This window comes from Schistocerca piceifrons, chromosome X (assembly GCF_021461385.2).
Source record: "Schistocerca piceifrons isolate TAMUIC-IGC-003096 chromosome X, iqSchPice1.1, whole genome shotgun sequence".
Lineage (NCBI taxonomy): Eukaryota > Metazoa > Arthropoda > Insecta > Orthoptera > Acrididae > Schistocerca > Schistocerca piceifrons.
In genome coordinates this window covers 747,364,537-747,391,144 of record NC_060149.1, presented here as the reverse complement: position 1 = coordinate 747,391,144, position 26,608 = coordinate 747,364,537, and the positions used below count along the sequence as shown (strand labels likewise).

Genomic DNA, 26,608 nt, shown 5'->3' with positions numbered 1-26,608 from the left:
TTTTTGGAGCCGAGTGGACGATTCAAACCAGAGGCTCAGACTATGTTGTGACGACCTTCGACGCGGTTTCTCGATCTCCGCTATTGGGTGGAAAACTGTAGGACCCCCCCGTCCCCCCCCCCCCCCCCAATCTCCTTAATAGGTGAGGCGTGCAACGCACGCAGGAAGAGACTTCTAGGGTAATGGGGTACGAGTGGTGGGCATGTGTGGGTTTTCAGGACACAGAAATCTCTTCGCAGATCCGATAAGATGTGTTCTGATTCCAGACAGGGCCAAAGCAGTTCGTAGAAAGACAGTGTTAATATAGTTTTAGTTAACTGCAGGAGCGTCTATGGAAGGGTCGTAGAATCAGCCTCGCTTATAAACAGTAACAATGCCTACACAGTGCTAGGGACAGAAACACGCTGAAACCAGGTGTTAATAGCAATGACATTCTTAACTCCGACTGGAATACATACCACAAAACAGGCTGAACGCTGGTGGTGAAGGCGTGTTTATAACCATAAAAAATACAATAATATCTAGTGAGATTAATTCAGATTTCAAATGCGAAAAAATTTTCGTGGAGATCAGTGTTAAAATTGTATCAAACATGGCCACCGGATGCTTTTACAGGTCCCCTGCCTCAGGAGCAATAGTGGTGGGACATTCGAGGCGAAACTTGGAGAATATTTTGCGTAAAAGATGAAGTATTATGTGGAGATTTCAGCTTACCAGACTGGAAGGCTCAAGTGATTATGGCGGGTAGTAGGGACAGGACAGTGCGTGAAATTATTGTAAATGCCTGATCCAAAAATTCCTTTGGGCGGTTAATCAGAGAACCGGCTCGTCAAGGTAACATCTTAGATTTTCTGGTGACAAGCAGACCCGAGCTTTTCGACTCAGCGTAGTACAGGGAATCAGTGATCAGAAGGCCGTTACAGCATCAGTGAATACGGCTACCAATATGATTACAGAGAAAGATAGGAAGATCTTTCTGCTTAGCAAATGTGACAAGAAACAGGTTTCAGATTACCTGAGTGGTCAGCATGAAACTTTCACCTCCAGCACTAACAATGTTGAATATCAATGGACAAAGATCAAGAGTTTGTACAGTACGCTTTAGACAGGTTATGAGCAGAGCAAAGTTGTGAGGGATATAAAAAAACCCGCTGTGGCTGGACATGCTCGTTAGGAAGTGGTTACGAAAGTAAAGAGAGCTTCACTGCAAATTTAAATGCAGCCAAAGCCTCACAGATAAACAAAAATCAAACGAAGCAAAAATTAGTGTAAGTAGAACCACGCGTGAAGTGTTCAACGCATTCGAAAGTAACACTCTGTCTACCAACGTGACAGAAAAACGTAAGAAGTTACGGTCTTGCGTTAAATCAGTAAACGGATCGAAGCCATCTGTCCAGATGTTCAGTGATCATATTGGCACTAAAACGAAGAATGGCACAGAAAATGTCGAAATACTAAACATATTTTTCCAAATCTATTTCACACACGAAGATCCCAATGTAATACCTCCTCTGAATTGTCGCACGAATGACAAAATGGTTGATATTGAAATAAGTGACCATGGGATAGAAAAGGAACGGAAATCGTTCAACAGAGGAAAGGCGATATACTAGTTTGACTCCACACAGAGTATTCGACATAACTTGCCCCTTGTGTAGCAGCAGTGTAACATAGACCTCTAGTGGAGCGAAGTGTTCCTGATTATTGGAAAAGAGCACACGCCATTCCAGTTTTCAAGAAGGACCATCGAACAAATTCGCAAAACTGTATACCTGCATACTTGATGATGGTCTGTTTTAGAATTCTGGAACATGTTTTATGTTCGCGTATTATGACATTTCTGGAGACAGAAAATCTCTGTAGGAATCGACATGGGTTTCGAACACAATTGTCGTGTGAAACCCAGCTCACTCTGTTCGTCCACAATACCCAGAAAACAGTAAATACCGGTGCCAATGTAGATGCTGTTTTCCTTGACTTCCGGAAGGTGTTGCTGAAATATATATATATCCCTCAATATGTCCAGTGGGATTACAAGATCCTTCCTCCCTTGAATCGGCCCCTAAGGCCGAAAACGACCTGGCCATTTCGGGAAAGGACGAGGTGGGTGAGCTGCAGCCTGCTGCAAAGGCTGGGGTGCAGCTCTGAATGCTGCCAGTGGTGCAGGAGCTGCTCCATGGTCCAGAAATGTAGAGGCAGTAGGCGATGGTGATTCAGACTTGCTGCTTGCTGCTGATTCTGGAAAAGACCGTGGGTTCGACATCACACTGGGTGCTTAATAGGGGCCCTCCACCATATTGTCGAGGTCCAGATATGTAGGGGTCATGGACAACAGCCGCATAACCGGGAATGCCAGGTGCCCGCCTCTTGGGATGCCATCATGGAACCAGGCCCCACATCCACTGTTGCTGGTGCATGCGGTGGTTGAGGTGAGCTGCCCACACTGGTGTGGCAGTTCCAGAGGCTGAGTGTGCGCTAGATGACACAAACAGAGCTGGTTCTTGGCCAATAAAGGATGCCTCGAAGTGTGGCACACTGGTCAAGCTGGCAGCCTTGCTGGGCAGTGACAGAGCGACACATACAACTAGGGATATATCTGAAATGCATGCCCAGGCAGGGAAACCCACCTTGATAGATGCAGCTTCTTCTTCTTGTACTGCAAGAGCTCTAACAAGGAACACTGAGGCTGTATGTGCAAGATTCTACTGAGTTTTAGTCTTGGATCAGTGTCAGCCTGGTAAGAGCATAGAAAAGGAAAACAGTGCATAATCGATTGGTGTAGATACCAACTGTTTTTCCACCTGCATTTAAATGTACACGCAAGAAGTTCAGACATTGGAAACCAGTGGAAGCAAGCTGCCATCCATTATTGGTGACCAGAGATTGTAGGGCCCTTTGAATACGAAAAGCACTGGCCACTTTTTTAGTGGTACTATCCTTCGTGATCTGTTGAATTCTGATCATATATGAGAATACACATGGCCCCATTGAATGGACCCACAAAGTTCACATGTGCCCGATCCCACAGTACAGTATGTGTAGGCCATGGCCGGTAGACTTGGGCTAGTGTAGGTTCCTGTATATGATGAGCTCGGCATTGCTGACTCATGTGTGCAATATCCTCATCGACTCATGGCGAGTACACATGTCACTGGGCCAGATTCTTTATTCTGGAAATTCCCCAGTGGATCTGATCTAGGAGTCGCAGTATATGGTAGCACACAACCTCTGGAATCATCTCTAAACACAAACCGTCATCTTGATTCAATAATAGGACACCTTTGAAAAGATGAAGGGTATGGCGTCGTAAAAAGAAACAATGAAGTTTCGAGGAGGCTGCCAAAAGAAATACTACAGCTAGCCGGTTTGTACGAACTGGCAAACCCGTCTCAAGAGTGGATCATTATGTGTGACTGCTGAAGAGTCTCTGGATTGATGGAAAACTCTTACACTGACTGTTCTTAATTATGCAGAGAAAAATAGCCTTAAAATCATGTTTTCGTCTCACAAATTGGTTCACATACTTCGTAATTTTATAAAGAATCAAACTATCAATTTTCTTAATAATCGGTTCTAAGCTTTTTGAGTTAAGACTCCACGCAAATGCGACTAAAGTCATTTCGAGATAAATACGTTTGAAAAATAAATTCTCGGAAGCTAGAAATTCAAGGAAGTTAATAGTAATGTAAAATTCTTACCGATTAATCTGCGATTCCAACACCATATAATCATCCTTCTTCTTCCTCATAGGCTTCGTTTTGCGCTTGCAGCAATGCTTTCCGAGCTCTCCAACCTTCCTATCTTTTACACGGCTTACGGCGGCGTTCTTTAGACTCATGGTCGCCTTTCGGATGCGAAGGCATTTCTCAGTCTCAATTACAAACACACTCGTAGAAGGCTGACTCAGAACTGACTCCAAGTAAGGTACAACGGCGCTCTAACGTAATATAACCGAAATAATCCCTTGTGTTGATGCTTCCAGTACCTTCTGTACCTTTATTTAAAAAGAAAACCATTTCCAGGCTACGTTAGTATACAAATCGACTGTGAGGTTGCGGTCAAGCCCACCTGAGGTAGTGCCCCACCCCATCTGCACTCGAACCTGTACTGGTACCCGATGTGCACTCGGTTCTATGCTCATAAAATCTAAACGAATGCGAATTTCGCTTTGAAATTTTGACAGCGTATTCTTGTATAGTTAAGCTAACGATTTATACAATAAAAAAATCGGAAATTTTTGAACTTCCTAATGTGGTTTGCCCCCTTAAATGTAAGTAGTTGGGATTTACTGATGCACTGTGTTTAGACCTTGGTGTAGAAAATACGTGGCTACTTCCATTGCACCCTTAGTTGCAGTTGACTGCAACGCTCTCATAAAATAAGAGGGAGGTGTCATCAGCATAGCTTACTAGATGTAAGTTGAAGGGCTGTGTCATGTAATTGGCATAAAGAAGAGGAAGGGATTGATCCGTATGGCATCCTCTGGACTACTTTATCTCTAGAAAAATGGGAATCTATGACTTTATTAGCTATTTTGCATGAAAATTTAATATGTTGCTCATGATTTGTTAAGTATGTGGACATGCATAGATGAGTCTTTGTTATTGTATGACTTCAATTTATTAATGAGGAGCCCATGATCGACTGAGTCAAAGGCTTTGGAAAGATCCAAAAATATGCCCATTGTCTTCATTCCTTTGTCTAGGACTGTGTATACTTTACGGAGAAATTGAGTAACTGCAGTTGTTGTGCAGCGATCTTTTGTAAAGCCAGGTTGTGTTTCTGTTAAGAATTTTTTTTCTTTTTTGTAAAATGAGCTGAGAAAGGATAACCATTTCCAAAACCTTACTAAAGCTAGGGATCTTCTTATGCAATGGTTTAACAATGGTTATTTTTAGACTGCTAGGATAAAAATTTTTCATAATGCTGCAGTTTACAAGGTAGGTTCATCGTTTAACTATTTATTTAATGCATTTTTTAGCTACAGCACTTCACATACCACCTCATCCAGCTGAGTTTTCTTTGTTTAATATGAAGATTATCTTGCTTATTTCATTTTCATTAACATCATAAAATTGAAAATCAACAAATTCGGTATCTCTCAGTGCATGTCTATAGACTATAGTCCATAATGATTTTCTGTTGATGATATGAATTTTTTATTAAAAAAGTTATATATTGCTTATGGGCCTTTTATAATACTACCATCTTGTATAATGCTTAATTATTTGGTATCCCCAGCTGTGGAGGTTTTTTGATACTTATTGATCAATTTCCAGAAAGCTTTGTTTACATTAGTGGACTGTGGTATTTCATTACCATGGACTTGCTTTCTAAGATTTGAAAGTTCAGCTTCAAAGGTTTATTTTAGCTATGTTATATTTTTATTCGAAAATATGCAGTCTAGGTCATGAATATTCTGCCTAGGTTTAAGAAGGTTGGCTGGAAGTCTGAGTTTGCTATTTTTCCTCTCTGAACATGTGTTGACCCTATTTGCATTTTTTAAATAGGACAGCATGAGCCAAAGTGTCTCAGTAGAATGGAGTAAAACTCATCCCATTTGTTGTTTGATCCTTCCATGTGGCAGATTATAACCCATCTCTTCTCAGCTAGTTTAGTTTTAAAAGCGTTGACATCATTATTATGTAAAGCTCATTTCTTTTCAAAAGTTTTTGTTATTCGTTTAGGACCTGATTTTCTTATTCTGTCTAATGTGCAAGGTGGCCTGAGTAACAAATGTCTATTTTACTATACTTAACAGTGTCTTCAACAATATGTCTGCAAGTTTCATATTAGCCATGTTGCTGGAGTTTGCATCAATATTACGGTCTCCAAGAACAGTATGGTCATTGGACCCAGTTTGTCTAATTATGCTATTGAAACTGTAGATAAGACTGATTACATCTGCATGAGGTGGAATATATATTTTATTACTTTGTATTTTACCACATTGACTCCATGCTTTTTCCATTAGATTACAATATCACTCACTTCTAATGTTCCTCTTCAACCTATCACTCAATAAGGCCAAGCTTCTTATGCTGAATATGTTCATTGACAAAGACTGCCACACCATCACATTTATGCTGAGTTATATGATAACTGTCCGCCAATAAATAACTATCTACTTTACCGTAGCTAATTTCGTTACATTTCAGACCATGTTCCTTTAATACTAACAAATGTGGCAAGTGCTCATTTACTAATACCTGTAACATACTGCACATTCAGATGTATCATCCTACATGGTGTCTCTTTTTCTTCTCTTTTTGTATGTCTGTGTAAATTGCAGTACACTTCACTGTCCTGACATACACCATACATATATAATATTTCACTGTTTCACTTAGAGATGTGTTGTTTATATAGGGGTCTACGTCACAGTTGGAGGTTTGTCTATTTGATGATGATGCTATGATTGTGAAAGTGCCAGCCATAAAAGACCATTCCTTCTCTTTGGAACTCATCTTGCTCTCATTGAAACTTGAAGAGCAGTGGTGCAGTTTTCTACTTGGGATGCAGCAGCAGAAAGGCCTTGAGATCCTTTTAATGAAATGTAATATAGCACTGATGTCCACAGCTTTTGAAGAAGCGAGGAGTTTTCTATAGATTTAGCAATGTTAGCCTGACACACTGATATACATGTATCCCTTGCACTCATATTACTTTCCTTGATAATCTGGTATGGAGTGGCTTCTGCAACACAAAGAGAGACTTGCCTGGCATAGCTAGTTGTAGGTGTTTTTATTATTTCATCCTGTTTCCACATGTTTCTATTTTTGTTACAATGCTGTTACTTAGTCTGAACTTCCCTATTTCGTTTGGATGTAGCCTATGATTACTATAGTCACATCCTTGCAAGAATTGATCCATATCAATTACACTCACAATAGCAAACTTTGAAGTGAAAACTAATGGTCCTATAATACTGCCCTGGAGCACGTTTGAAGTTACTTTTATGTCTGAAGACTTCTCTCCATTCAGAATGACACACTATGTTCTGTTTTCTAGAAACTCTTAACTGAAGTTCACAGTTGCAATTTTGATAGAATACACAAAAGTCTGATACACTGATTTGTGTCTATAATGTTTTCACTTACATGCAGACTACCTCATACTCATGTGTCAGGCAGAATAAACATTTTCATACACTTGTATGTTATGAATATTTAGCCATTGCACAGTGCTAGTTTCATTTGATGGTCTACCAGGGTCTTAAAAATGACAATTTGTTATAATGAAGAAAAAATAAAATATACATCCATCAAGCACCTCTATGGCTACCACAGATTTTTTAACATCTAATACATTATCACTTGTAATGTGACCTTATTCGTAATTCTCAAAAGGTGTAATATAGTGGTAAAAGCAATAGCTCATATTAACAGCCCACGACCATGCTCTTATGATTTAACTTTTCTGTGCCTCCAGTCAAACACTAACATGCCTCTTAATTGGCCATGATCAATTTCATCCCCCGCCCATAAGGAAGATTAGTGATCAACAATCTTTTGATACCATCTCATTAGAGGTGATCTTGTATTCCCATCTGATTGTGACAATGCCCCATTTGTTGTGTCCTCCATGTTGCAGGAATACGAATCATCTCTCCACAGACTATAATTTTTATTTACTGAGACTAAATAGCCTGCTCAGCTTCCTCTGGTATTTGTAAGACAATGATATGGTATTCCAGGAAATCATAACAGTGACCTCAGTAACATAGTGTAGGACTTCTATGTATCTGGACACCATCACAGTAAATTTATTTTGTTCTCCTTTATAAATCTATATTTCCATAATTTATAATCAAAATTGCGGTCTTTCTCTTCTTTTAATTGATAATCATGGCTGAACATAATAGGAAAATGGTGATAATTGAGAATATGTGCATTGTTGATAGTCTTTAGGTTACACTTAGTTGACCTTGATTATGTTACCAAATACTTTTTTGTGTTTCAGACATACGTGGCAGACATTTTCTTAGCACAAAGCTGGAGAGACCCCCGGCTCCGCCTACCTGAGTATATGAGTGAAGAATATAGAATACTGGATGTTGAGTGGCTTCATGACATTTGGAGACCAGATTGTTTCTTCAAGAATGCCAAAAAAGTCACATTCCATGAAATGAGTATTCCAAACCATTATTTATGGCTATATCATGACAAGACTCTACTGTATATGTCCAAGTATGTTATCCACAACATTTAATTATTGTAAACAAATATATGTATGTTAGCATTGACACCTTCTGTCCAAATTGACCTTTCTCTCACTGACCAATCCACAGAGTTTTACAGGTATATTTCTGAGACTCACATATGACTAGACTCTGACTAAGGCTGCATACATAATTATAAACTGCATTGAAACTTATATTTTATGTCCTCTAATTTTACATTTTTTGCAATTCCACACCATAAGTTCATAGCCCCTGTGAAAAAACCGAAAGAACAGTGTTAAAAATTACCCAATTTTACATTTCTTACTGGTAAGGTTTAACACAATTCTAATTTCATACTCGACATCTCACTTGACTTCACACTGTTTTCTTCCTATTTAAATTTGATGTGACTAAACGAGTTATAAGTGTCAGAAAAGGCAAATGGTTTGCACCATGGGTAGTGGCAGAGTTAAGGGATTATTTTAGACCATTGTAGAGAGGAAATACTGAAGTAATCGACAATCAATTTTGCCATTGAAACTCCAAAATTTAGCTTCACCACACAATTATGTACAACTACAGTTAGGTTGCAGTGGTAATGGAAAAACAAGACAGTTGACGTGAAGTGTTCCAGACCAAGGAAATACATGACAAAGGCGTCCAGTCACTGCCTTTTCTTGTGCCACTTGTAACTGAGGTTTTTGAATGTATTTTTGATGTGCTGTATTCACCAACAACATCAATTATCAACCTTCTACATTCATACACCGAATCTTCAAGAATATGCTTGGTCATAATCAAGGAAATGTCACTCTTATTGGCTAGTGACTTGCCAGTGCAGCCACCACACCACACCACACCACACCAACACACGTAATATGAATTCGCCTACTGGATATGTGGAGAAGGGGAGTGACTCTTCAATGACAGGAGTGTAGGTAGGGGTGAAAGCATTTTGTGAAGTACTGAAAATATACTTTTCATGCAATTGATATGCTATGACAAATATCTCACATGGAAATAGAACAAAGGTTTTGAGATAGCACATTTTAAAGACTTTTGTGATCTGACATGATACAGTTCCAACTACTACATACACTTGCTGTTACACATCTGTGATTTCTTAAAAATTGATGAAATTCATTACCACAAATTATTGTATAAACATTGTATTGTACATTAAATTTCCTTCACTTAGATAAATTTTATCCAAAGTGTTGGAGAGTATTGCTACTTTTGATCATATATGCCAATTATATGTGTTTTTGCTTGTGTTTTGAGGGGGTTTTAACAATTTGCTCAATTCTGCATTTTCCTCTGTTTTGCGTTTTTAAAGTCTGGACCACACAAAAACATAAAATACGGGTTTCACAATATTTTTTTCAAGTTTGTGTCCACTTATGTATATGATAAAGAAACATAACATGAGATTATTTACACATCTGCCTATTAAAACAAAGGCGTAGTTTCAAAATAACAGTGGCATTCATAAATATAACATTGGGAACAAAAATATGCTTCACTATCTGCAGTGTAATGTGACTCTTGCACAGAAATGAGAGAAGTCTGCAGCCATAAAAGATTTGACATTCGTTCTTGTGAATTAAAGGTGCTGGCAGATAATGAAAATTTTAAAAACAAACTGAAATCATTTCTGCTTGAAAACTCCTCTTAACTGACAGATGAATTTCTGAGTAGGTAGTATGTAGGCAGTTGGACTACAGTTACCAAATAATAATACACCACCTGATCCAAAGTATCCAGACACATATTAGCAGACATTAATAAGGATTGTGTGCAACCTCCTTCTTTGCAATGGTTTGAGCTTTTCTGGGGACACTTTCAGTGAGATATCTAAATGTCTGTGGGGAAATGGCAGCCCATTCTTCCCCAGGAGCCAAAGGTGGGGAAGATAGTGATGCTAGATGGTGTGGCTGGAGTGAAGTCAACATTCTAATCCCAAATGTGTTTCACTGGCTTCAGGCTAGGACGTTGGGCAGGCCAGTCCATTTCAGGTATATGATTGTCCAAAACCCATTGCCTCACAGATGCAGCTTTATGACTGGGTAAACATTCATGCTGATACGATCATTATCTGCAGACTGTTCATTTTCTGTACGCAATGCACAATGCTGTAAAATATGTTCATATCCTTCTTCATTTAACATTTTCTTAAGCACAGTAAAAGGACCACATGCACACACAAGAAACACCCTGTTGCCAGAAAAAAATCTCCTCCATACTTCACTATTGGCACATAACGTTCTCCAGGCATTTTTCAAAATCAAACTCTTACATCAAATTGCCACAGAGTATAGTGTGGTTCTTCACTCCAAATCAAGTATTCCACTCACTCACTGTCCACTGGCATCAGTCTTCACAATACCTCAAGCTCTGCTTATCTTTGACTGTAGAAATGTTTGGCTTATGAGGAGCTGCTCAACCACAGTACCACATTCTGTGTAGCTCCCTAAGCACAGTCATTGTACTAGCTTGCTGCTGTTAGCACTCTGGAACTTATGAGTGTTTCCTTCCATAGGTTTCATGTGATTTTGTACATTCACTCTCTGAAATGCTCAACAGTCCCTGTTCATCAGCACATGAAGTCTGTCTGGTCTTGGTTTAGCTGTGATTGTTCCTTTGCATTTCCACTTCTCAATCACATCACTGACAGATGACTTTAGAAGGGTCAATATATCCTTAACGGATTTCTCACTTAGGTGACTTTCAGTGAATAGTCCACATTGTAAGTCACTGAGCTCTTGTGACTGACCCATTCCACTGTTACTGCTTCTCCACTGATGACGCAATACTTTCTGCCCCCTTTTATTCTGATGAGTCCACCTCTTGTGACATCCAGTGGTCGATTCAACATTACACAGAGCTGTCTGGATACTTTTGATGAGCTAGTGTAATAATAATAATAATAATAATAATAATAATACCAAGGGTGAACATAGTAGTGACAGTAGTGGTAGCAGCAACAACAGTAGTAGTAGTTGCAGTAGTAGTAGTTTCATTCATCTGTCAATCACTTTTTCAAAGATATCAGACATATCATAGTACTAAAATCAAGGAAAATAAAAATAACATATTTTATATATGCTGGCATTTTCATACTTAAAACTGTAGTTTGACAAGGATGGAACAGATAGTTGGCTGCCACCTTATAATAGGAACCTTCCTAGCATTCACTTGAAGTAATTTATGGAAATAATGGAACCTAAATCAGATGGCAGTTGTAGCCTCCATTCTTCCAAATACAAGGTCAGACTGTTTAACAGAGTGTTATATCATTTGGTTTAACCCTAGTTTTTCAAAGAAGTTGTTTAATAATGTAAGAGGGTAGTGCTCCGCTGTTCATTTGTTTCTCACTACTAGTCACAGGACACACTACACATATTGTTTTATAATGTAGCACTTCACACACTGTCATCTGATATTAGGGCTACAGTGACAATGTTTGGTTTCCAATTTGTGCACTGCAACTTCCCATTTGATAACCTGATAAACTGAGTTTAGCATTCCTCTATAATGACTGAGATGTTGATCTCAGAGAGAGGATAAGGTGTTGGTATTATATGTAGCACTTTGGGGTTATGGTTTTCCAGGAACAAGTACACAGTGTGAAAGTGTTATGTGAAATGATAATTGCATTATTATTATTATTATTATTATTATTATTATTATTATTATTATTATTATTATTATTATTTGTGTTACATTTTCTCGTACTGTACCATCACACATAATGATCTAAGTAGTCCTTCAGTCTATAGGATGTAGAGCTTAACTGATATTTTTAACTTTCTTTTTAAATAAATTCATTTTAATAATCTCTTTGATCTCTGTGGGCAATTTACTGCATAATTTTATTCCCTGATAGAAAATACTACTTTGACTTTTATGTTTATTCTTTCTTGGTAGATATAAGTTCAGTCCATATCTTGTTCAATAGTCACAGATAGAGCTGTTTGTGCAGCAATTAGTAATGTTATTTTTGATGTACTTAACTGATTAATAAATGTGCTCATGTGGTGCAATTACAACCCCCATTTTTTTGGAACTGATCTTTGCAATGAAATTAATTACTACTTTTAGTAATTATTCTTGTGGCTGTTTCTCTTCAGTTCATATTTTGTGCATTTCTCCACCGTGAAAATATGAAGAAAATCCTATGATACACTCATCCTTGCCAAGATTATCAGATACCACTTTCATGAATTCTGCTATAGCTGAGTCTGAACTTCTTCCACTTCAGGACCCAAACTGTGATTCACTTAGAAGGTTGAATTTACTCAAGGAACTCATTAACCTTTCATAAATTATTCTATTACTTTGGGAAAGATGAAATTGGTCAGTGGTTTTATATATTTTCTGCATTACATTTCTTTAGCAGAAGAACAACTCTTTCCTATTTTAAATATTATGCAAAATTCCCTGATGTAAATCACTATTTTATTATGATAATTAAGAGAGCCTGTCTACTCTGCATGTATTGTTTTGGCACACATCTTGGTACTTCATCTAAGCCTAATGACTTTTTAATTTTTAGATTTTGCACGATTTAATCAGTTCATGCTCTGTCATTGATAACATCATCATTGTACATTGTAGATAATTATTCACAGGTGTCATATTTGTTTGGGATTTTTTTTTGTCTCTCTGCAGTAGTTGAACAAGTATGATATACATAGTTTGCTTGGTCATATGGATCTTTTACTTCTACCTTTATTAACAGTATGCTATTATGCTTTTGTTTCTCTCCCCCTGCTTCCTTTTTACTGACATCCCAGATTCCTTTGCTTTTATTTTCTGTATTGTGTATTATTTTGTTATTATATTATTTTTTGTGACAATCAGCACCCTTGTAGATCATTTTGTACTTATGCTAGAAATTTAAGAACCCTGATTCATAATAACTCTTTTTTACATAGTTGAGGTACTTGAGAGTTTGGGAGAACCTTCTAATATCCGCTATTACTCATATGTGTTTGTGAGACATTTTTAGTGATGTGGATACCTTTGGAACTTTATTTTTAAAGTTAAATTCAAATTATGTTGACAACTTAAAGAATTTTGTATTGGCGTTGGTTTCTCTGCATTGACATGGGTGTGGTACACTTCATTCCAACTCTAGTTTGCTAGTTCTCTTGAAAACTTCAGTTTCTCATCAGTGTCTTTTGTAGTTTGAAGTTTAGGGAATTTTTCCATGCCTGATTTTACTGTTATTGTCCAAGGTTTTTCACAGCAGCATTACAATTTTCCTTGTCCATACCTATCGCCACACGGTCAGTTACCAATGCAGTCATTGTGGTTACCCTTGTTGCTGTATTGACAAACAGGAACATGCCAAAATTGTGAAGGATGTTTATGAGGTTGCTACTAGCTTCATTTGTGATATTATTTTTATGTTTATGTCTTCATACAAAATTATGTTAACTTATCTTATTTGTAAGCATACCAACATGTTCCACATTATAGATCACAGCAAGTTGTCATTAGTATGATCCACAGGACATGCAAAATACCTAAAACTAATTGTCAGAAGGAGTCCACATCCATCTGGTTACTTTACATAGACCTAAGGTCAAAATTGGACAGTTGTGCTGAATGTAACATTTATTTGAATTGAACAGTCTGGATGGAAATTTTCATGCCTTTCTTTGCATTAAACAACAAAGACTGGAGTCAAGATTTTTTTATTAAAGACTTGTTAATGTAAGTATTGTACACTATATGATCAAAAGTATCTGGACACATGGCCGAAAATTACTTACAAGTTCGTGGCACCCTCCATCTGTAATGCTGGAATTCAATATGGTGTTGGCCCACCCTTAGCCGTGATGACAGCTTCCACTCTTGCAGGCATACATTTAATCAGGTTCCAGAAGGTTTCTTGGTGAATGGTAGCCCATTATTCATGGAGTGTTGCACTGAGGAGAGGTGAGGCCTGACACAAAGTCGGCATTCCAAAACATCCCAAAGGTGTTCTACAGGATTCAGGTCAGGACTCTGTGCAGGCCAGTCCATTACAGGGATGTTATTGTAGTGTAACCACTCTGCCACAGACCATGCATTATGAACAGGTGCTCGATCATGTTGAAAGATGCAGTCGCCATCCCTGAATGGCTCTTCAACAGTGGGAAGCAAGAAGGTACTTAAAACATCAACGTAGGCCGGTGGTGTGGTAGTGCTTTAAAAACAACAGTGACACTCAAGATTATAATACCAGAAGAAAGAAAGACTTACACTATGCTCTACCTAACACATCTTTGGCACAGAAAGGGGTAAAAGTAACCCTCAATTTATGAGTGCATTTCTTATGTACCCAACACATTCCACATCATAAAGGTTACTGTGAGATTGATCAATGGAACAAGTAAGTAACTATACTGAAGTGCCAAAGAAACTGGTACAGGCATGTGTATTCAAATACAGAGAGATGCAAACAGGCAGAAAATAACAAGTGTCTGGCACAGTTGTTAGATCAGTTACTGTTGCTGCAATGGCAGGTTATCAATATTTAAGAGAGTTTTAACATGGTGTTATAGTTGGCACACAAGCAATGGGACACAGCACCTCCGAGGTAGCGATGAAGTGGGGATTTTACCATTCGACCATTTCACAAGTGTACCATGAATACCAGGAATCTGCTAAATCTCAAATATCTGACATCACTGTGCCCAGAAAAAGATCCTGCAAGAACGGGACCAATGACAACTGAAGAGAATCATTCAATGTGGCACACGCGCAACCCTTTCGCAAATTTCTGCAGATTTACATGCTGGGCCATCAACAAGTGTCAACGTGTGAACCATTCAATGAAACATCATTGATATGGGCTTTTGGAGCCAAAGGCCCATTTGTGTATGCTTGATGACTGCACAGCACAAAGTTATACACCTCAACTGGGACTGTCAACACTGGCATTGGACTGTTGATGACTGGAAACATGTTGTCTGTTTGGCAGAGTCTCATTTCAAATTGTATCAAGTGGATGGGTGTGTATGAGTATGGAACTTCATGACTCCATGGGCCCTGCATGTCAGCAGGAGACTGTTCAAGCTGATGGAGGCTCTGTAATGGAATGGGGCTTGTGCAGTAGGTGTGATATGGGACCCCTGATACGTTTAGATATGATTTTGACAGGTGACACATACATAAGCATCTTGTCCGATCAGCTGCACACATTCATGTCCATTGTGCAATGCGATGGACTTGGGAAATTCCAACAGGATAACATGACACTCCACATATCCAGAATTGCTACAGAGTGGCACCAGGAACACTTTTCTGAGTTTAAACACTTCTGCTGGCCACCAGACTCTCTAGAAATGAACATTATTAAGCATATCTGGGATGTCTTGCAACATGTTGTTCAGAAGAAATCTCCACCTCCTCAGACTTTTATGGATTTATGGACAGCCCTGCAGGATTCATGGTGTCAATTCCCTCCAGCACTACTTCAGACATTAGTCGAGTCCATGTCACACCATTTACCAATTTCTTTGGCTTTCCAGTGTACCTAACTAACAATTCCTCATGAATGTGTATCCCATAACATGTCACCTATTTGTATTGCAATAATGACCACAAGGCAGTCAAGAAGATCAAATGAACACAGAGAAAACATATATACAACATACATTTACCTGCAACATTAAATACTGTTTGTGAATGCAGCTTCTAAGACACAATAGTGTGATAGCTGCTTCACTAATCAAATGAGCTGGATTGTTATACATAATATCAGTGCTGAAGAGCCTCAGAGAGATAAACATGCTTTCTGCCTTCCAGTATTTATTTTGTTTCCATTATCCACCTTACCTCAAACTTCACCTATACAATGTAGTATTAATATAAATTTCTAGTTTAAAATTTTCTATCAGTGGAAAAAGAATGATGGGAATCCACAGTTCTGAAGTACAGATGAATGAGTAGTTCCTCAGACCCAGCTCCAAACATTATCTGGAATTTATGGGTAGTAGTTAAGTGTTCACATGCAATGGCTTTTCAGTTCCTTTGGTGCTACATGACATATTACATCACCAATATGATCATGGCAAAAGGGAATGCTACATGATGCTAGGTGGGTGTCTCTAATTCAGTTGCTTGCTGTTACACGTAGGTACATTCCCAATTTTTTCTCTACATTTTCTGGCTTCTTTGACAGATTTTTGTGCATGAATGCAGTACTTAATTTTGAACCTTAGTTAGAGAGATAAAGCTTCTGTAAGCAATTGTTTTCATTTCTTTACATCTCCATAGTTTGTACAGTATGACATTCTAATGTTAGTAGCAAGTGCAGATACAATAATGCATAAGTCTAAGGAGGCAAAATTCCATACATGATCCTATGTTGTGTCTCCTTACTGATTTTGCATTATCTGGGAAAGCCACAGATTTCCTGATGATTGTAAAATGTTGACTCATTGCATTTTTTTGTACAGGTACACATATTTTGTAGCAGATTATGGTATGTAGTTTTTCTCAGCTACGTATTTCTGCTTATGCATACAATGACTTATTTCACATTTCTGAAGGCTGTTCTTTCTGATAAGATATATTGAATAAAATCAGTGACTTAGTGTGATGATAAAAAACTGATATATGAGTTGCTTATGAATGGTACTACATTATATCATGAACTAAGCATTATTTTTTTAAGAACCAGAAAAGGTTGAGGGGTGTGTGTAATTAGACTTTATGCAGTAAATTGAATTTTGACAGATAAAATGGCATGTAAAATTTCAAATGCCACAGTCAAAATACATCTTGTTTCAGTGAATGAACTGCAAAAATGCAATCTTTTGGTTGTAGAGAAGGTTGGAAGCAGGGCTATTCAGTGGGAATAAATCTTACTTTGGGAATAAAAGTCATAACAATGTATACTTCCCTGTGACCCAAAGATCTCTATGATCACATTATTTATGGTATCCTTCAAATTGTTGTTCCTTAGCTGATGCTTTTGTTGTCAGCCTGAGGATGTCAAATGAATCTGCACATACACTTTAGCTTTCAAACCACATACCCTAGTTGCACTATTGTTCAAATTCTGTTTCCTTGCAGTTGGCTGATTAATGATTACTTCAGCTATTTTTAGCAAAAACTTTTCACCTGTAATCAATTACTTCAGTCTGTCTTCCTCTGTCCCATACATATTGTTATTAAAAGATTAAATTTTATTCACCTTATAGTTTATGTTTCAATACAACTCCACAAATATTTTGCTTCATTCTTGCAGCCCTAATTTATTGAGATTAGAGCACACCACTTAAATTTAAAATTTTGCATTAGTTCTTAAAGGGAGGAAGTCATATGATTATGTAGAGCTCTATCTCTTCTTGGCATACATTCTTTTGATAGCAAATGTTAACTAACTCTTCTCCTCATTTATGTTCTAATTTACACTCATCTGGTGTAAGAAGAAACTGGATTCATTTTTATATAAGGCAATATTTAAGAAGTTACCATATTTTTCATTATAGTATTTGTTTCATAACATTTTTGCCACTGATGTTTTATCAACATTTTTTCTAAATGTAATTTTTGTATGTTACTTATGGTTGTTTTATGCATTACTTTTCCTTTTCTACCCAGTCTAACAGATCAGAATGCTTTACTGCCATCATTCAGTCATAGTTGTCACACAAACAACCAATTATTGTTTTTAGTTTTAAATCCCAGATTTCAGTTGGCTGCAAACACAGGCTGTCGTTCATTATTGCACTGTATCTTTCTTTCACACTTCCCAGAGTAACTATGAAAATGCCACATACATGCAATACTGACTCTAGGTATCTTCTGTCAGTCTTATCTGACACAAAAATATTATTAATGTACCTGCAGAAAAGATGTAGGGTAAATTATTTGTACAAATTCTTAAAAAGAAGAAAGCCTCTCTAATTGCTTCATGGATTTTAAAATAATTTCAGTTCATCTTTTTCCTGTGATACTGTCTCCTTCCTGTTTTCATACAACTCTCTAATTGTGAAAGAGTGGCAGCTGGAGGTGTAGGAGGATGTGTGTGTCCACTAATATTACAACAGATGAATTTTCTTAAAAATGTTTTAGAGTCCTTAGCAAATTCACAGAGCCAGTTAAGAGCTTAATTTTTGTTATATTTTATACCTCCAGAGTTTCATTAATGAAAGGTGATAGTACTTTCTCCATTTTTGCTCTGTATTAAAGAAGAATTTTGAGGCTACTAAAAAGTTACTTCTGGATGTTAATTGAGCAGTCTGATACAGGAAGTATCATCTGGGTTTTTCAGAAAAAAGAGAGGAATGAAATAACAGAAGAGTCATATAGCTCTGTGATGGTATTTAGGTCTTTCCTTTTATAAAATATAATGGTACAGATCTAGTTCAAATTTTTAAAAAAAATTCTGTATATCCTTCATTATTTACATTCCATTCATTCATCCAAATACAATATGACATCATGTGGATGTTCTCAGCCAGACACACAACTTGATAAAACAAAAATGTAGAATGCAATAAAAATTATTTACACATGGTTCAGAACATAAAGTGAAATTAAACAATTTAAAATTTAAAATAGAAAACTATGCTATTTTATTTAATAACAATACAATACATCCAAAAGAATATACAATAGGCCTACATGAGGGATAGAGTAGTAGGAGCAGAATTTTTTTTCATCATTACTTAACATTAGTATTTGACGTAAATATTGACACTAGTTTCCACAATACTGACTATAGTTTTAGACATTTTCACTGCCTACTTGTTTCATTCAAGTTTCTCATCATCATCTTACACACTTACTAAACTTATTCTAACTCTGATATTCCACACTCTGTTTATAGTAGTTCCTTAACTATTTGCATTTGTAATTGGGGAGAGTGTCACACATTTTGTTTCATTGCTTCTGTGGATCAGACATAAAAAAATGTACTATGTAATAAAGTGTACAGATGTCATCCTGCTGTATTTGTAATAAAATTTCATTTGTGAGGTGAAATTAGTGCTGGTGTTTCCTATATAAATGTCCCAATTAATTTTCAAGCATTATGTGGATAATATTGAATGAAGAAACACTGAGGTGAAGAAAACTAACTGTATTTAGCATGGTTATGAATGGCAAAGGCAAAACTAATGATTAATACAATATTTCAAACTGTGTAGTTTGTAGCATCAAACTTTTATGTTTCAGATTAACATTGGTGTTGTCATGTGCAATGAAATTTGAATCTTATCCTCATGATACACAAGTTTGTTCAATGATGATTGAGAGCTGTAAGTTTCTAAACATATCACTGTTCTCTTAACTTGATAAATGAGATATCTTGGATGATAAAAGGAGCAGCTACAAATTCATCTGATGTTATAAAAATGTCTTCATATTTTATTTTTTCAGTATCTCATACAGTTCATGATTTAGTATTCATATGGAATACAACAGATCCACTAGTTGTGAACCCTGACATAGAACTACCACAGTTGGATATATCTAACAACTATACTGGAGATTGCACCATTCCTTACTCCACAGGTATGATTAATCATTGACTTCCATATAAATGTTACTATAATATACACACATGAAAAAAAGTTTTGCATCACCTTGGTTCAGAGAGTACCAGAACCTGTACAGAAAATTGGAATAGAGATCAACATAAACATCAGTTCTGTCCTTTTTATTGCTCATGAGAACCACACATTGAACATTGTACCACCATACAGCGAGACCTACAGAGGTGGTGGTCCAGACTGCTGTACACACCGGTACCTTTAATACACAGTAGCATGTCCTCTTGCATTGATGCATGCCTGTATTCATCATGGCATACTAACCACAAGTTCATCAAGGCACTGTAGGTCCAGATTGTCCCACTCAACGGCAATTCGGTGTGGATCCCTCAGAGTATTTGATGGGTCACATCATCCATAAACAGCCCTTTTAAGTCTATCCCAGGCATGATCGACAGGGTTCATGTCTGGAGAACATGCTGGACACTCTAGTCAAGCATTGTCATTATTCTGAAGGAAGTCATTCACAAGATGTGCACGATGGGGGTGCGAATTGTCATCCATGAAGATGAATGGCTCGCCAATATGCTGCCGATATAGTTGCACTGTCGGTCGGATGATGGCTTTTGCGTATCGTACAGCCATTACAGTGCCTTCCATGACCACCAGCGGTGTACATCGGCCTGACATAATGCCACCCCAAATCAGCAGGGAACCTCCACCTTGCTGCACACACTGGACAGTGTGTCTAGTGCGTTCAGCCTGACTGGGTGGCCTCCAAACACGTCTCTGACAATTGTCTGGTTGAAGGCATATGCAACACTCATTGGTGAAGAGAACGTGATGCCAATCTTGAGAGGTCCATTTGGCATGTTGTTGGGCCTATCTGTACCGTGCTGCATGGTGTCATGGTTGTAAAGATGGACCTTGCCATGAACATCGGGAGTGAAGTTGCACATCATGCAGCCTATTGCACATAGTTTGAGCTGTAACATACCCTGTGGCTGCACGAAAAGCATTATTCAACATGGTGGCGTTGCCGTCAGCATTCTTCCAAGTCATAATTTGTAGGTACTGGTCATCCACTGCAGTAGCAGCCCTTCCGTGGCCTGAGTGAGGCATGTCATTGACAATTCATGTCTCTCTGTCTCTCTTCCATGTCTGAACAACATCGCTTTGGTTCACCCAAGACACCTGGAAATTTCCCTTGTTGAGAGCCCTTCCTGGCACAGAGTAACAATGCAGACGTGATCAAATCTCGGTATTGACTGTCTAGGCATGGTTGAGCTACAGACAACATGACCTGTGTACCTGCTTCCTGGTGGAATGACTGGAACTGATCAGCTGTCTAATAGGCACTGCTCATGCCTGGTTGTTTACATCTTTTGGTGGATTTAGTGACATCTCTGAACAGTCAAAGGGACTGTGTCTGTGATACTGTATCCACAGACAATGTCTATCTTCAGGAGTTCTGGGAACCAGGGTGATGCAAAACTTTTTTGTGTGTGTTTTTAAAAACAGTCCTGTTGGAGGAACATCCACAACTGATCAGTATATGGATGAAATTATGGCTACAGTTGTAAGGTTCCTTTATTTAGAACAGAACTGGTTTCGGGCTCTTATGCAGCCATCATCAGGTGTTATAGCTTCATGCTGTGACACCAAGCACTGTGATGGACAAGTGCAGGATGCAGTGTATTACCAGCTGGTAATACACCACATTCTCTACGTGCGCACTGCAGCACTCAGGGTCACAGCACGGAGTTGTATCACCTGCTGATGGGCGTATAAGATCCTGAAACCGGTTGAGTTCTAAATAAAAGAACTGTACAACTGTACCAATATTTTCAACCTCTGATATAATATACTTAGTTATAAACCAGATATGGCAGCAGCATAGCATTTCTTCAAATTTAGCTACCTAAACTTCGTTTGACCGGTTTCACTGTCGACTTGTTGCTTTACTCCATTCACCTTATATAAAAATTAATAACATAAATACCTGGAACTTCTCAGAGGTACAGACATTCTAAATTTCCCTTCATAAGACAATTTTTTTCCTAAGACATGCCAGGGACTTACTGGTATGTCCTGCACTGGTGGAGTGCAATGAGAACATTGTCCAGGTGAAAAATGTAGAACCAGTTTATTAATTAGCACATAAACAGAAGCTCCTTCTTGGAGTAAGTTATTTACAAATAAAAATCTGTTTGGTACTTGTAGTCCAAACAAAGAAAGCAAATAATTAAGTGTCTGAAGACTGAAGTGAGTAACAAAAAGGTTTAAGTCTGTATTCACTAATGACTAACTGTGCAAACTCAGTTACAGGTTACCACTAACATAATTAGTACTTGCTAGCATAAAGCCCACATATGAAGATGTTGAGAAGTTAAGTCACTACCCTTAACTCAGTAGGGATTAGAAGATAAATACTGCACAGTGACTTTCTGACAGTCATTAATTAGTGAGAGTTCTGATTGATGGGCTCAGGATGCAACCAGCACCTGGCCCAGAGAACTTGAAGGAATGACTGGTTCAATAGCTGAGAACAAACTGCCAATCCGTGATTGAGCACCAGCCTTAATACTGTCATGGTGCATGGATATGGCATGAGCTGCTGGAGGTATGTGACAAGTCATAGGAAAATAAAGCCCACAATCACAGTGCTGTGGTCATGGCAGCACACATTGCTGGGAACAAGCTTGGCACCTCTTGTTGTGGCTGCCAGAGACTATGTGTACAGTAAACTGGCATGTAGTTGTGGTGGTGGTGTTTGTTATCCAGAACATTTACCAATGTGAGATGAGTGTGGATTGGTGTTTTCTTGCAGGTGCTTGTGCCTGTTGTGGAGGATGATGCCTGAAGCAGGCCCCTGCAAGACATGTGCATGTTGCAGGTACATAGGTTGCTGTCTGGTAGGAGCGACATAGCATCTCTCCCCCAGAGAAGAGATGGTGAAGTCATCTGAGTGAAGAGTAACAATCTGGGCCCCTTCCTTGGGGGAGGGGGGGGGGATTGGGGGGGGGGTGAGGAGTCATCATCTACTCACTGAGAAAATGACATCAGAGATGTCCAGTAGCTATGTCTAGAGACTGGGATTCTGGAACCACTGTGAGTCTTGTGTGGGTTGCCTGGAGCAGTGGCTAGACTGGCAGCTACTGAGGAGCAAACCATATGGAGCAAATCTGCAAAGATCGCTAATGTAATAAGAGAAACACTGTATGCTGGTGGTTGATAAGGTGAGAGCACTGTAGAAGGAACATGCGAACTGTGCACCCACAGGGCAGATGTGAGAGGAGAGCACCCAAAAGATAGAAAAACTGTTCCTGAAGGATGTACGTGACTGCAGAAGCACTTGAGAAGTTGGATTTTTGTGCTCAGAAGGCATGGATGAGTGTATGGGCGCATGAGAGGTAAAATTATTGTGCCCAGATGGTATGGGTGATTGCAGAAGTGCTTGAGATATAAAATGATTGTGCCTGAAGTTCATATGTGGGTAAAGAAGCACTTGGGATATAAAACTATGGTGCATGGAGGGCAAAGTTGGTTGTGGGAACATTTGGGAGGAAAAATGAATGAGACTGGAGGGCATACTTGGGTGCAGGAGCACCAGAGAGTTAGGTATGGAAAAGATATTCATAAAATGCGTGCATGGATTAGGCACAGAAAAAAAGAATCAGAAATTGCTTGAATGGATTAGGTGCTGGTTGGGCCAGGGGAAAGGGAACAGTTGCAACCATGGAAGTTCATTGATGGGAATTGCTGTGAGGTCCATGTGAGAGAAAGAAGTGAGTAGAAGATTCTGGAATTGTGCCAGAAGGAGGGAGCTGCAGTGATGGTGTACAGAGGTGATTGCCCATGGAGGTGCATCAGGGATAACAGCTGAGATCCACTGGCATCCTGTTGATGCTGTCCAGCTTCTCCTAAATGCATCTGTGCATCTGCTGCATGTTATGCAAGATGCATAGGACTTGAGGAGTCACTTGTGTGTCAAGGATGAACATACTTATTAGGACAAACCATTGAGAGGAAGTGCAACAGCCAATGGCAGTTCCAGAGCCAATCAAAGAAAGTCTTCTACTTCATTTTTGATTGATAGGATGAAACAATAGAAGGTGGCACAGGAACTAATGGCAGTACTGCAGACAATGAAAAGTTCTTTAATCTTGACACCAGTTGATGGAATGAAATGTTGGAAGGTGTTGCAGGAGCCAGTTGTGATGCTGGAGTTGATGAAAAACTTTTGTGCCTCATTGTTAGCTGATGGGATGAAACTTTGATTGTTACCACTAGAGCCAAAGAAAATGTTGCCTCTACCAAATGGTGGGACAAAATATAGGGAGAGAGCAGTGGAGCTGATGAAAAGGGTTACTCTCATCACAAAGTGGTGAGATAAAAATATAGAAGCTGTTACCAATTGTGGAGTGTAAATGTTGAAGCCATTGGCAGTGGTGGGATGGAAATGTGGAAGTCATCACCAGTGGTAGGATGAAACACTGAGCCATTGCCAGTGGTTGGATGAAAATGTTGAGGACATTGCCAACTGGGGGGCAATAATATTGAGGTCATTGCCAGTGGTTGGACAAAAATGTTGAGACTGTCCTCAGAGGTGGAACACAAATGTTGACCTGTGGAGCCAAAAGAATACACCATCTACCTAGGATAGATGGGAATTAGAGTTTAAAAGAAAATACCTCATAGCCAAATGATCTGGGATGAAACATGGAGGTGGCACTGGGGCCAGAGGAAATCATCATTACCAACTAATATGGGATGAAACTTAGAGAGGTGGCACTGGAACCAGTGAAAACATTTACTTGTCACCAAATGGTGGGATGAAATGTAGAAGCCATCATGAATGGTGAGCTAAAACTTGGAAAGGTGGCACAGTTGGGGAAAATGTTTACTTGCCACAAAATGGTGGAATGAAAACTCACAAATTTTTTGTGCTCATTGCCAGTCTCATATGTCCTGCCCTGGTAGGTGCACAATGAGATCACTACCCAGATGAACAATGCAGAACAACTTTATTAACTAGTACATAAACAGAAACGCCTTCTTGGAATAAGTTATTTACAAATGAAAATCTAGTTGATACTTGGAGTCCAACCAAAGCAAGCAAATAATGATTAAGTGAATGAAGGCCAAAGTGACTAACAGAAAGTTTCAAGTCTAGATTCATTAATGATTAACTGTGTAAATTCAGTTACAGATTATCACTAACATGATTAGTACTTGATGGCATAAAGCTCAAGGGTGAAGAAGTTAAGTCACTGCCTTGATAGTGATTTTAAGATAAACGCTGCATGGTGGCTGTCCAACAATGATTTCTTAGTAAGATCTCTGACTGATTGGCTGTAGATGCAACTGGTGCCTGGCCCAGAGAACTTGATAGAATGTCTGATTTGATAGCTGAGGCCAAACTGCCAGTCTGTGGTAGAGTGCCATCCTAAAATCTGTTGCAGCCCATGGGTATGGCATGAGCTGCTGGCAGGCACATGAAAGGGCATAGGAAAATATCATGCCCTTGTACTTGTTGTGGCAGACTATGCCTGAAATATGGTCACCTGTGGGATGCAAGTATGTTGTAGGTCTGCAGGTTGCTATCTTGTAGGAGGGACACATCACTTACAGAGGATACATTATCCTTTGGAACGCAAAGTTTTCTGAAAAGTAACGAAAACAGCTCTCATTGCATTGTCCAAATTTATTGCTGTAAACATTATCATCATAATCACTGATTTGGCGTTCTTGTATGATAAATCATCATGTCAGCAGGGCAGCAAACATTTGTCATTCAGAAAGAACTCATAAATGAGGAAGAAATTTCAGAGATTTTATAATAACCTTTTTTTTTTAATTTTTTACCAGTGAAATATCTCAATGACTGTCTTCACTGGAAACAGTCCACACCGAACCAGTTTTCCTATCTAATGTCATCTTTTCATAATGACTAACAGTTTCATAGTCTGGGGTGTATTACCCATTCTTTCCAGTCAAGGAATTGTCTCTTTGTTTTCTTTTTCTTTGGACCTGAAGCCATATTAACTGAATTCAATAAATTTTTGTTTCTAATCCACTCTGGCCTGAGAAACACACCTTCCAGCTTTTTATGTGCCTATAATAGAGACATTCAAACAATTCTGTAATTAACATATGTGCTGATTACTCACTAGATGTGAAAATATGTTTCAGGTAATTTTACATGCCTGGTAGTTGTGTTCAACTTAAGACGACGCCTTGGTTACCATCTGTTTCACACATATATTCCTTCTGCTCTCATTGTTGTTATGTCATGGATATCTTTCTGGATTAAACCTGAAGCCATACCTGCAAGAGTGACTCTTGGTGTAACATCACTTCTAACATTGGGTAAGAATATTTAACTGATATCATATCATTACTCATTTGTTTATGAAGTTTCAGAGAATAGCCATTTCAATAAAAAGTCAGGTTTTTAGTTCCAGTTGATAGAATGAAAAACAAAGAAAGGAAATTTAAAATTATGCCTATCTCAAACATAAAATCTGTACCATGGTGACAGTGAAGCATTCTATCATTTGTCTGAAGCAAGTCAGTTTCACTGGACTTGAAATAGTCAAAGTTCGTATAAAATAGTTATGTCTCATTTGGCATTTATTCTCATGTCCTGTTTTATATACAGGAATTACTTTTACCATCTCAGGCAAAGGAAAAGAAAAGTTTTAAATTGCAAATATAGTTGTATAATTTGACCAGAGAATGGCACAGTAACCTCAGTCTTAGCTCATCTGAAAATAAATATATGTGTAACATGTACTATAGCAACATGGGTTGGTGTAATTATACAGATATCATCTCTTATGTTTCTTGTCCTTACTGTGTTTTCTTTAAATTTGATGAGTGCACTCACACTGATATTTTTATGAGTATTAGGTAACTTACTGTTACGATCCAAAGTACCCTG

At 38.4% G+C, this 26,608-nt stretch overlaps 1 protein-coding gene across 1 annotated transcript in view; it reads left to right on the top strand.

Moving 5' to 3' along the window:
* The window catches only part of LOC124722530 (glycine receptor subunit alpha-2-like), a 424,158-nt gene that overhangs the window by 370,491 nt on the left and 27,059 nt on the right, over positions 1–26,608 (top strand). The window contains exons 4-7 of the mRNA XM_047247678.1: positions 7,963–8,189; positions 19,346–19,428; positions 19,550–19,684; positions 25,858–26,034. Coding sequence (XP_047103634.1) covers positions 7,963–8,189; positions 19,346–19,428; positions 19,550–19,684; positions 25,858–26,034 — 622 coding nt within the window. The remainder of the gene's footprint in view (positions 1–7,962; positions 8,190–19,345; positions 19,429–19,549; positions 19,685–25,857; positions 26,035–26,608) is intronic.